Source organism: Cydia amplana, chromosome 25, assembly GCF_948474715.1.
Source record: "Cydia amplana chromosome 25, ilCydAmpl1.1, whole genome shotgun sequence".
NCBI lineage: Eukaryota > Metazoa > Arthropoda > Insecta > Lepidoptera > Tortricidae > Cydia > Cydia amplana.
In genome coordinates this window covers 6,359,081-6,372,539 of record NC_086093.1, presented here as the reverse complement: position 1 = coordinate 6,372,539, position 13,459 = coordinate 6,359,081, and the positions used below count along the sequence as shown (strand labels likewise).

The window sequence follows — 13,459 nt, the reverse complement described above, 5'->3', positions numbered from 1 at the left end:
TATTCACGGGTCAAAATCTATAATGACTGAACTAAAATGCCTATGTGAGTAAATGGTAAATGTTTACTTTTTTTTTTATTTCACACCCCAAAGGTACTTGTTGCAGGTTTTTTTTTCTTAAATGAAATACTTTATCGTCACTGATGAAGGGGGGCGGCAAATCAAAATGGCCCGGGGCGCCAAATTTGTAAATACGCCTCTGGTGCGAAGTCGGTGGAGGGGGAAGTGGCGCTGATCGTCACAAACACAGGTAATCTTATGGAATGGCCGCCATTAGTACTAGCAGCAGCCGCTTGAACTAATTTTACTCCATAAGATTTAACGTAGAAAGTCTGCCAAAATGAGGGCAGCACCAGTCGTGCACCTAGAGAATAGCTGTCCAATAGAAAGCAGTGTTGAGATCCTGCCGCTGCCCCCGCGCTCCCTTCGTCGCCTAGTATTTCGACAGTGGGAACACACTTCAAATTGCAGACACCTGTTTTTAAGTGATTTACAACGAATAGCAAGCTTTAAATCGATTATTTATGAACGCATCTGACATTGAACTGACGTTGACGTAACATTTGTCATTGACCTAGCACTTGACAACGCGTATAGCCTTAAAAATACTCAAAAAATATCAAAACAAACGTAAAAATACATACATATAACATGTGGTTCTTTTACTTTTTAACTATTATATCACTAGTAGTGCAGGCGGTATTTGCAACGCTAGCTTTGGGTGTGTATTTTTACATTAAAAGCAAAATTTATTTCGTAGTAAATATATTAGAAAAATATAGTTTTATGTATTAAAACGGTGTGAATAGAACTATTATTGAATTGTTCTTATAGAAAACCAGCTTATCGTTTAATTTGTAGTATAAATTTGTGTTATAATAGTGAATAGTAGACAAATCTGTGACGTTAAATGTACGCAGTTGGACGCAGCTGTATTTGATTTATAATGGCATTAATGGCAATTAATTACCTACAATAAAGTTTTAATGTCGTTATTCAAAGCTATTCATAAGCGCGGAAACTTAATACGTCCCTACATTTCAAATCGAGTTACTATGTTATAAATAAAATATATAAAAAAACCCCAACGTAATCAAATGGATTAACCGATTTTAATAGAACATGTTTAAGAACCAGCACTAGAAAACCTGCTTTCAAATAAAAAAACTTCCAAAGCAACCGCTTACCTACCCCTACTTGTTTAAGAGCTACAGTGCCACAGAACGTAATCAAACGGATTAACCGATTTTAATAGAACATGTTTAAGAACCAGCACTAGAAAACCTGCTTTCAAATAAAAAAAACTGCCAAAGCAACCGCTTACCTACCCCTACTTGTTTAAGAGCTACAGTGCCACAGAAAACCACACATATTGGTCAAACTTATAAAACCTTTCTTTTTGCAGCGGCGGGGCTCTACTATTTAGCAGAGCTGGTGGAAGAGTATACAGTGATGGCCAAATATGTGATCTCATGGACAGTTGCAGTAAGTACATTTGATCCATCTTTAGTCCAACGGAATCTTAAAGTAGTAATGTATAGAATAAGTAACAAGCTATTTTATAAAAGCATGCATATACGGACCAACAAAACACGTGTCCATTATTTTTTCATGTTCTCCAATATATACAGGGTGCTTCCTGTAACAGGAGCAATAAATTAAACTAAAGTCTGTACTCCTCAAACTGACCAACATTTGTTCAGCAACTTTTGAAAAAAACTCATGTTTTGATTTTTATTACACTTTAAAGTTTATTCTAAGACGCAATGTATTGCAAATTTTGTTATGTTTAAAGCGTGACAAGCAACGTCAAACAAACTGATGTCAGCGTATATTGAAGGCAATATTTATTTTGTATGGAAAAGAGGAAGTCTAAAGGATTCATAATTTTTAAAAGTTGCTGAACAAAATGTTGGTCAGTTTGAGGAGTACAGCCTTTAGTTTAATTCATTGCTCCTGTTACAGGAAGCAGCCTGTATATATTCAAACCAGTAATTAATTTGCAATTTGCTTGAACAAAACTCTACAAAAGTTAGAGGGTTTTGTCACTTTTCAGTACTTTGGAGGCCAACTTCTCGCAAGTAGGTTGAGTATAGTATGGGCAGCTAAAAAAAATATGTGTCAGTCATTTTAGACTACTCAATAACATATACGAGGGGTATTCAAAATATTCTCGGTATGAGAATGAAAACAAACAAGTACGAAAAGTTTGATATTTTTATTTTTCAATATACTCCCCCCCTATGTTCATACACTTAAAAGATCGATCAATTATTTTTTTTAATCCCTCGTAAAAATATTTTTTATCTTTCGTGTAAAAATGCTCCTCCACTGCCGCCTTCAATGCTTCATCGTCAGAAAATTTATTTCCACGCAGATCCTTTTTAAGATTGAGGAGCAAAAAGAAGTCGCTGGGGGCTAAGTCCGGACTATACGGTGGGTGAGTAACAGTTTTAAACCCACGTTCAACAATAGCTGCCTTGGCAATATGAGCAGTATGGACGGGGGCGTTGTCATGCAGAAGCAGAATACCTTTGGTTAACTTTCCTCGCCTCTTTTCTTTAATTAAATCCTTTAATTGACGTAGAATGTTAGCGTAGTACTGTCCTGTGATATTTACACCTTTTTCTTTATAATCGATTAGTAATACTCCTTCACAATCCCAAAATATCGTGGCCATGACCTTGCCAGCTGAAGGGATGACCTTCAACTTCTTGGGATGAGCTGAACCCTTAATGTGCCACTGCATGGACTCTTGTTTACTCTCTGGGTCATAATGATGAACCCAGGTTTCATCTCCAGTAACTATTCTTTGCAGCACCTCATCAGGATTTTCACCGCACAGGTCAATAAAATCGGAACAACAAGCTACACGCATGTCTTTTTGAAGCCGAGTCAGCATTCGCGGAACCCATCTTGCACTTACTTTTGACAAATTAAGATGGTCATGTATAATATCATGTACGGTACCAATAGAGAGATTGGTTACTTGTGCTATAGATTTTACCTTCACTCGACCATCTTCCAATATAAGTTTTTCCACTTTATCAATATTTTCTTGTGAAGTAGCTACTACAGGCCGGCCAGGTCTAGGGTCATCTTCAATACTCTCCCTTCCGCGTTTAAACTCGCTTGACCACTTTTGAATGGTAGATAAAGAAGGAGCAGACTCACGGTAAACACAATCCATTTCCTCTTTTATGGTTTTTTGATTTTTACCCTGTTTTGTCAAGAATTTTATCACGCATCGATGTTCTAATTTAGTTAACATTGTCAATTCGCACAGGATGTTCATGTTTGTTCAGCAATTGCAGAAAAACAAAAGACTATCTCGGTTCGAATTATACTTTTTTTTAATGTCAATGAATAAACCTTAGCGGCCAGTAACGAAAGAAATTTTAGAAGAGGTCGTAAGATATCAATACCGAGAATATTTTGAACGCCCCTCGTAGAAAAATAAAACAAATCGGAGCCGGACAGTTGGGTACCCTTCCTTGTGAGATAAATGATGAAAACTAGATAAATGATGAGATGAAGATGATGAATATGATGACGTGTTTCCATATTTCATAATAGACCGTAGTTATGCAGAAAACGACCAACACAATTTTTTTATCCATGCAGAAAACGACCAAAGCCACTGAATTACGGTGTAAGTCACTTTGACAAAAATAAAAAGTTGGTCGCTTTCTACAGATAACAGAACTACGGTCAATAAGAAAAAACTCAAAAAGAATAACAGTAGTAGTTAAGTAGTAGTGTTTTTTTTTATAATTTTATAATTTTAGGATAGTTTTTGCTCGTTATTATTTATTGTTCTTGCTGTGCTCACTTATTTTGGGTGGCATTTCTATACATAGCCTACCACTTTTATTGTATTCATGTATTGAATGTCGTCTGTAAAGTGTGCCTTATAAATAAAATAAAATAAAATAAATTTATTCTCCTAATTTGCTGAGATTGACCTGCTATCACTTTTAGTTGCAAATGTTAATATTTGATTGTGACCACTCACCATCATGACTATACGGTTTGTCATGATGTCATGATGAGCCACTATAGTTCGTTTTTTTTTGCATTAGATAGAACTTCAAAGAAGGTAAGCGATTTTGACATGTCTTTTAATTGAAAAACACCTTTTAAAAATCAATAACTATTACTTATGAAAGCAGAAGACTATAAAAGATCGTATTAGATTCATAATTGTTACATATTTAGCGTAACTTATTTTTAAAATGTGTTTTTCAATTAAAAGACACATAAAGATTGTTTACCAAATTTCTAATGCTAAAAAAAACGAAGTATAAAGATTTATCATGTCTTATGTCATTTTTGGCCATAAAAGAAACAGAGGTAGGCAATTTAAAAGATGGTCCTATGAGATAGAAGACATGGCTGGAAGGACTAAAACATGGACCAGATTAGTGCAAAATAAGAGTGGAGAAGATTGGGGGATGCCTTTGCCCATAGGCACACAGGAACGGTTATCGTAGATTAAGAAACTTTAGAGCAGCGGTCGGCAACCTTTTAGCAGCCAAGGGCCACATAGTAGTTAACGAAGTTGACGCGGGCCGCACTTTGTTAATATTTATGACTTTATCAGACATTGTCGTTTGTCAATATTACATACAAAATAACTAGGGAGGCTCGCGGGCCGCAAGTAACAGGTTCACGGGACACATGCGTCCCGCGGGCCGCGGGTTGCCGACCGCTGCTTTAGAGTATTAAAAAAAACCGGCCAAGTGCGAGTCGGACTCGCGCACGGAGGGTTCCCCACCATCAACAAAAAATGGAGCAAAACAAGCAAAAAAACGGTCACCCATCCAAGTACTGACCCCGCCCGACGTTGCTTAACTTCGGTCAAAAGTCACTTTTGTTGTATGGGAGCCCCACTTAAATCTTTATTTTATTCTGTTTTTAGTACGTATTTGTTGTTATAGCGGCAACAGAAATGCATCATCTGTGAAAATTTCAACTGTCTAGCTATCACGGTTCGTGAGATACAGCCTGGTGACAGACGGACGGACAGCGGAGTCTTAGTAATAGGGTCCCGTTTTTACCCTTTGGGCACGGAACCCTAAAAAAATGTATTTCTGATATAAGGCTATAAATAAATAAGTAAATAAATAAAATGTCATTTTTATGTCTAATTTCTCCAGGTAGTCACACTCATCCACATCGGCCTGCTAGTCTTCGAAGACCTGCCCCTCCACCTGGACATCCTGGGCATCATTCAGCAGGCGCTGCATGCGCTGCTGCTCAGAGAGTTCCCCGCGGTGCGGGTGGCCAGCGCACCTTTTATAGCGGCAGTCGGGACGCTGATAGCACAGCACTATTATGCTTTGAAGTTTTTTGGCACTGTCCATTACACGTTTTCGGAGGTTAGTGATGAGTGCTCACTCCATACATCAGTTCAGACTATTAATTTCAGTGTCTACATCTAGCATCGAGTAGCGGAACTATCGGTACTGCTACTTGACAATAGATGTAGCACCGACCGGAAAGTCTTATGCTGTTGAGATAAGACTTTCCGGTCGGTGCTACATCTATTGTCAAGTAGCAGTACTGATAGTTCCGCTACTCGATGCTAGATGCTAATAGTCTTTTTGGTACTAAAACTGATGTATGGAGTGAGCACTCTATGTATTTTTTTCTCTATGGTGATAAGGACAGAGGGGCTACCGCGAAAACCGTTTTTCGCAAATTGCGGGGATCTTTCTCTTTTACTCCAATGAAGGCGTAACTAGAGTGACAGAGAAAAATGCCCGCAATTTATGAACTTCGATTTTCGCGGTTATAGCCCAGAAACAAATCTCTCATACATAGATGGTAGGATCCTAATAGATGTGGTATACGCGTGCGTCCTTGAGGGACAAAACATAGGCAATGCGACACTATGATTGGTCGAATTTATTTGTTGCCCACCATAATACATACTAATTTATGGTGGGGAATAAAAGAAAATGTGAGACTGTGACAAGGACAAACAATATAGCGCTTTCGCTGCTACTCCTACTGAAAGATACATAAGACTATCCCGTTCGGCCTTTTCCCTTCACCCCTCATGCCTGATCCAGATACTAGATTCATGCTTTCATAGTAGGAGTCCAGTGTGTATTTGCGTCTCACATTTTGCTCAATGAGAGAGTGAGACGCAATGCACATTGGACAACAAGTTTAGTTGCTTACCAACTTACAATAGATGTCGCTAGTAGTAATCGACAAATGATATTAAAAGTCGACAAAATATAGACTATATATGGATGGACTAAATTTATGTCTGATAATGTAATAAAATTGTAACATCTCAAACATAATGTGATATGTGTAATACGCAAGCAAATAATTCATAATTATAAAGAAACTTGATGAATGATGTTGTCTATTTCTAATAGATGTCGCTAGTAGTCGCCGAGAATGGCCCATCGTCCAAAATTCACTCTAAAGCTAAATTTATGTGATTGGAAATTAATTACGTATTTCCAGGTGTTGGCATACTTCACACTCTGCCTGTGGATGGTGCCGTTCGCTCTGTTCGTGTCTCTGTCAGCCAATGACTACGTGCTGCCCACTACTGGGGAGAAACAACCGCTACTTAGTAAGTAAACTACTTGAAAAAAAAAACCCACTTTTTTACCAGTGGTAACTACTGGAGAAGAAAATCTCAATAGGCCAGTAGTTAAAGCAGGCGTGTCTCACTCCGCGATTTCGTCGCTTTGCTACAGGTAGCTAAAAGTACATCCGTTCGGCCCCAATTTTAGGGAAAGCCATAAGCCGCGCGTGGCGCTGTCGCCACCTAGCGGCCATATCTGTGCTGATCGTAACAGACGCGTTTTGTTAGAGAGTGAGTCTTCTGTACTTAGTACTATTATTTATTCTGTAGTTAAAGTTGGCGAAATTGTTTAATAACTATATACAGCAAAACTGATTATAGTCGTTACCGACTGATGGCAGTTCAAACCAGAACAAAAAAAAAAAAAAGTTGGCGAAATATAAAGTGAGCCGATCTTGTTTAAACTTGTTCGGGAGATCGGCTCACTTTATATTTCGTAACCTTACTACCAAACTGTGGTAACTACTGGGAATTTTTTTCATTATAAAAATAATATATTCTTTATCGTGCACCACATAATGAAAAAGAATACAGAAAAAAGTACAGACATTACATTAGGTACTCCTTTATGAATTATGATCCAGATATCATTATTTATCTTGTGCCTGTTGGAGCTAATTTATCTGTGTTGTGACATAGAGAAATAAGTAAGACAAGAGTGCTCACTCCATACATCAGTTCAGACTATTAATTTCAGTGTCTACATCTAGCATCGAGTAGCGGAACTATCAGTACTGCTACTTGACAATAGATGTAGCACCGACCGGAAAGTCTTATCTCAACAGCATAAGACTTTCCGGTCGGTGCTACATTTATTGTCAAGTAGCAGTACTGATAGTTCCGCTACTCGATGCTAGATGCTAATAGTCTTTTTGATACTAAAACTGATGTATGGAGTGAGCAATCTATGTATTTTTTTCTCTATGGTTGTGATGTCCCAGCTTAGATAATTAGCCTGAATACTGTGCGAAAGAAATAGGAAATATTGTCTTGCCATGAACTACGCAACTCTTTGAAATGTTGTTGTCTTGTTACTAGATGGCGCTAGTAGTACTTTAAACTGCCATCTATTATCAATTTATCACAAATGTAATTTTGAATTTTTTTTTAAACTGTGATCTGTCGCATGTATTTGATAGTTTTATTTAGCCATACACGTTTAAATGTAGCTGTGCTATTTCATTAATATACAGGTGACTCAAACGACAACTTTGGCCGTAGTTGGGTGCCGTACCATGTTCTAGTAGACCGAAGATCGGCGGAAGCATGTAAATGATGACAAAATGTATATTTTTTACAAAATATCCTTGTGCTTTAAAATACTGGCCGTGTGCATACCTTTGATATATTAGTCCGGGGTCCGGGGTCCCATATGGGGTCCAATACATTCCACGACTCTTCTCTTTCCGAACAGACTCTATAGGACATCTGTACTTTCGCGTTTCGCTATTTTGTTGTCTTCCCAAATCTAATAGATGTCGCTAGTAGTACTCGAAATAGCACATAAAAATTTAAAATCCTTAAAAGAGAATCAATAAAATAAACAAAAATATGTTGAATGACATCGTAGTCCGTAAAGCTTTGGATTCCTCCGAAAACGGTGCCGTCATATTACGGCCGCTATATAGCGTTGACTGACGTCACTAGAACGTTGTCTATGTAAACAAGATGGCGCGGTTTCCTAGACGGCGTTACGTTACGTTGATTGTCAACGTAACGTAAGATGACGGCCGTCATGACCTTGTCGATAGTTTCGTGAACGTTTTATTAGATAGCGGTGACGCCATTTTGGAATAAATGACACGAGATTTGAATAAATGATTCCGTACTACGATTATTTTCCTTGTCTGATGATATTTCATCCTCCAAGTGAATTATAGATGATCAAGCAAATCTTGTCAGTAGGAAAAGGCGCGAAATTCAAATTTTCTATGGGACGTTATCCCATCGCGCCTACATTTTTCAAATTTGCCGCTTTGATCTTGGTGGATGACGGTGTGTTATGACGCCGTGGTACTTTCCACATGTCGCCACCGTAAAGACGGCCGTCTTTTGCTGCCGCTATATGACGGCCGTCATATGACGGCACCGTTTTCGGAGGAATCCAAAGCTTAAGGAACTGCCACGGCTGTATTACGGTGCAAGTTTACTTATTTATAGATAAGTTACAAGCTTAGTTGCGTACCAACTTAAAATAGATGTCGCTAGTAGTAATCGACAAGTGAAGCTAAAAGTCGACAAATTATAGACTATGGACTAATATGTCTGAAAATGAAATGTAATTGTAGTTTATTGTAGTATATGAAACACAGTAACATAGATTTTAATTACATTACGCACGCAATTATTTTTTATATAGCAATCTGATGAATGATGTGGTCTTCTACTGATAGACGTCGCTAGTAGTCGCCGAAACTGGCCTATAGTACAAAACAGGGATGTTGCGGATGCCGATTTTTTGACATCCTCGGATGCGGATTTTTAAAGGCTCACATCCGCGGATGCGGATGTCAAGATAGGTATATAAAAAACGTCAACTATTACATTTTAGTAATTTTTATTTCAAAAAACCGGCCAAGTGCGAGTCGGACCCGCGTTCCAAGGGTTCCGTACATTAAGTTCCACTCACGCTTGACTGCTCATTTCTAATAGGTTTTTTTTTGGTTAATGACTAAATTACCTAGCAGTCTAGCACTTACGCCGATGCTAAGACGTTCCTGTACCGACCTGTTCCACATCGCATTTAATTCGCATCGATTTTATGCGGATGCGGATGTTGAAAATAATGCGGAAGTTCCGCGGTTGCGGATGCGGATATTCGCGACATCCCTGGTACAAAATAACTTAACAATGTTACAATTGCGAACTAATTTAATTTTTAAATTATGAAATACTTTCATCGTTTCATCTACTTCCATCATCCATTTGAAAAACAGTCTTAAAATAAACGAATATTTGAGCGATAAAGTATTTATTATTGTAGATGATTGTGGCCCTGGTGTATCTGATAAAGTAATTTTTTTTTTCTTCAGGCGACAACAACGTAGTGACGGATTACCTGTCTCGCAAGTCCAAGCGCTACTCGCTGCTCTCGTTCTTCAGTTTCGCCAAGGACTCTATACTGCCGCAACGGAGCAAGAAAGCTTTCTAAACTATTTTCTAATATACATAATACTCGTAGTATAAGTACTGCCAGGCGTGGCTCACTCCGCGATTTCGTCGCGTCGCAACAAGTACCTAAAAGTACATCCGTTCCACACCAATAGGGAATATTACGCGAAAGTCTGCGTAGGTGGCGCCACATCAACAACAAGTAAACAATCTAAGGGTCTACCGCAAACGAGAGAGTTGACATTTTGTTATCTAACCTCTCTATCACTCTTGCATATTCGAGCGATAAAGAGGCAGATAGCTGAGTTTCGATTTCGCGTTCCCCGGTAGGCCCTTTGTAAGCAAACCGCCTTGATGTATCAATGTCATATTTGATTGTCTGTGAAAACTTGTCAAAAAACAGTATAAACAGTATGTATAAGTTACTCTATGGTATACTTAAGTCACTAGTGCTGCACTCTGGCGGCAAAACATTGCAGTAATACTCCCTATTGGTGGCTAGCCATAAAGCTTTGGATTCCTCCGAAAACGGTGCCGTCATATTACGGCCGTAATATAGCGGTGAATGACGTCACTAGAACGTTGTCTATGTAAACAAGATGGCGCGGTTTCCTAGACGGCGTTGATTGTCAACGTAACGTAAAAAGACGGTCGTCATGACGGTGTCGATAGTTTCGTGAACGTTTTATTAGATAGCGGTGACGCCATTTTGAATAAATGACACGAGATTTGAATAAATGATTCCGTACTACGATTATTTTCCTCTTCTGATGATATTTCATCCTCCAAGTAAATTATAGATGGTCAAGCAAATCTTGTCAGTAGAAAAAGGCGCGAAATTCAAATTTTCTATGGGACGTTATCCCATCGCGCCTACATTTTTCAAATTTGCCGCTTTGACCTTGGTGGCTGACGGTGTGTTATGACGCCGTGGTACTTTCCACATGTCGCCACCGTAAAGACGGCCGTCTTTTGCGGCCGCTATATGACGGCACCGCTTTCGGAGCAATCCAAAGCTTAAGCCGCGCGTGGCGCTTGCGCCATCTACCGGTCATATCTGTCCTACTCGTAACAGACGCGTTTTGTTAGAGAGTGAATCTTCTGTACCTAGTACTATTATTTATTCTGTGGCACTGCGCAGCGCCAGCACCGCGCGTTTACAGTTCTTTCACATGTGATCGAAACCGAAAATTTGGAACTTCAAAAAAAAAGTCATTTATTGTCGCAAAACACAGTAACAAAATAAAACAAGCAAGAAAAAGAAAAAAGACACAATAAGCACATAAGTCCAATAGCAGACTTCAGTGAGCAGATGCCTCCTACATTTTATGCACGGTCCTTAATGCGTTGGAGGTTGGAGGGCGTGTGTGGCTTAAAACAGAACCTAAACATACGTTAATAAATACGGGGCGTCTGTGCTGCCCCCTACAGTTAACGTACGCACTTTATATATCTCCGAGGAACAACTTTTGCCAACTTGTGTGTATATAACCGATGATGATAGATATACCTGATGCATTGCTGTAGTAAATTTTATAGTAAACTGGAAAAATGACATTATTTTTCGATTTTTTTCGACATCGTACAACACTCTCTCTTGATGTTATTTATTCCAGGGGGACTAGCCAAGGTGACAATTCGCAGAGGAACGAAGCGAAACGCTATCTGTCTCTTATACACTAATATGGAAGAGTGATAGAGGCAACGGCGTTTCGTTTCGTTTCAAACAATTGTCATCTTGGCTAGCCCCCCCGGTTTGACCCCATGTAACTGTAACCAATAATTAGGACCTAAACCTAGGTAGTTTGTTCAAAGCTAGAAATTATTTGTAATTTAGGTTCTAGTCAAAGACAATTGATGTGACGTAAAATTATACAAGACACTAGAGATAAGGCTCCGTTAACGATTTTAGAGCCAAAATGTAAAATTGATAGATTTAGTCGTTGAAATTGAAATCCTTTTGTTACGTAATATCTAAATAACAAGTATTGGTTTCTATTAACACGTCTTCTCATCTTGCCTTTTAATAATAAGGTCCCGAGCGTCACCGGCAATATATGACGAGAAGGGGCAGTTTTTAAAAAATCATCAAAAAATTATAGTTATAAATTATAAAAAATGATGTATAAGAACAGTTTCAGGAAATGTTGTAGATTGTTTAGGTATCAAAATTACGTTGAAATTAAGTCGATTTTCACGAAAAATGTTCACTTGTTTTGAAGTAATTTCTGGTGAAAATTGATTTCGTCTAACTTTCATTTACTCTTGTTCAATATCATATAACAAAAATGTAGTCTATGCAAGTTGGAGTACAGGATATGTGTAATACAAAATTACCATTTTTAGCAGTCAAAACTTTACGACATTTACAAATAAGATCGACTAAATCAGTGCTTTACGCGCGTTTATCTAAACGTCCATCAGAAAAAAAATCATTACTAATTTAGTGAGTCCGTTTTCAAAAAATGATCTGTACAAATGCAAGATGAGAAGACGTGCCAATAGATACCAGTACTTGTTATTTCTATTACGTAACATAAGGTGTACAATTTCATCGACTAAATCTATCAATTTTACATTTTTGCGTCTAAAATCGATACCGGCCTCTTAACGTTGTTATTTAAAGTAATTCCCCAGGTTTTCAAGTAAGGCACACCTGTTCCAATAATGTAGGCGTGTGTGTGACATTTTTGGATACAACAAATGGCAGACAAAAGGTTTAAAAAGTATATGGCTATTTTTAAACATGACTGTATAGATTTTTGGGTTAGAAATGTTTTGTACTAGTTTAACTCTGTAAATAAATAGGTTTTTTTTATTTAATTTATTGAATTTGTACATATTGTGGCGATAAAAAAGTATTTACTGTTTAGTAAATGTTGTTTTATTTCTCATTTTCGCAACACTCCTCACTAAGTTTTCCTTCACCTAAAGGCAACTGTTGTCCTATAGTAATTTGAGTACGAGTAGAATTGTGAAAAGAAATAGTAGATTGTGTTAAGCTTTGGTTTCCTCCGATAGCGGTGCCGTCATATAGCGGCCGTCTCCATACAAATACTACGACATCCATATTTAGCCGTATTATTTAGTATGGAGACGGCCGCTATATGACGGCACCGCTATACTAGGAAAACCGATCTTTACAAGGGATCAAAATGATATTTTTCCGTCAAGGGCGTACGTTGAAACGAATGAAATGAATGAGGGATTCAAGTGTTAACGCCCAAGACGAAATAATTTTGATACCGTGTGACACATACTGCTTTTCACATCAACTATGAGGAAAATAAAAAAATCTTAGTGTTGACACAATGTGATGCTTAAACAGATTATTTAAGCTAAAAAAATTATGTACAAAAAATATAAAAATAGTGTGCTAGAACAGAAGTGTTATTTTGATCCCTCCTAGCAGAGAGGAAAAGTGCTATTTTGATCTAGAGATGCCCCGAATAGTGGTTTTGGAATACCGAATATTCGGCATGAGATGCGAACATTGTGAGTCACAATTATTATGAAAACTGTTCGCCAACAAAGCACAACATTTGCTAAGGTATATTTTTTGTAAAACATAACTAATGAATGTAGTTAGAGTCAATCAAATCAGACCCATGATAAAAATAAAAATTAAATATTTCATAATCAACAAATGCTTAAAAAAGGGTCTTCCTATTTAACAACTTTCCAATAATACTTTTTAAATATTAAATATACCAAATTTTTGGTATATTGTTTGTG

At 37.8% G+C, this 13,459-nt stretch overlaps 1 protein-coding gene across 1 annotated transcript; it reads left to right on the top strand.

Moving 5' to 3' along the window:
- Positions 1–541: 541 nt before the first annotated feature.
- LOC134659583 (protein TEX261) lies at positions 542–9,773 on the top strand. Its single transcript, XM_063515246.1, has 5 exons — positions 542–721; positions 1,406–1,485; positions 5,160–5,381; positions 6,487–6,598; positions 9,646–9,773. Exons 1-5 carry the CDS (start codon positions 652–654, stop codon positions 9,762–9,764), a joined length of 603 nt encoding a protein of 200 aa, XP_063371316.1. The 5' UTR covers positions 542–651; the 3' UTR covers positions 9,765–9,773.
- The last annotated feature ends 3,686 nt before the right edge of the window (positions 9,774–13,459 follow it).

What these genes read in the sequence shown, in the direction of transcription:
- LOC134659583 (XM_063515246.1), top strand. Translation starts at nt 652, where the DNA reads ATGTGGTTCTTTTACTTTTTAACTATTATATCACTAGTAGTGCAGGCG. An exon ending in ATTTGCAACGCTAGCTTTGG is followed by an intron (nt 722 to 1,405) that starts GTGTGTATTTTT and finishes TTCTTTTTGCAG; the next exon opens with CGGCGGGGCTCTACTATTTA. An exon ending in TCCATTACACGTTTTCGGAG is followed by an intron (nt 5,382 to 6,486) that starts GTTAGTGATGAG and finishes ACGTATTTCCAG; the next exon opens with GTGTTGGCATACTTCACACT.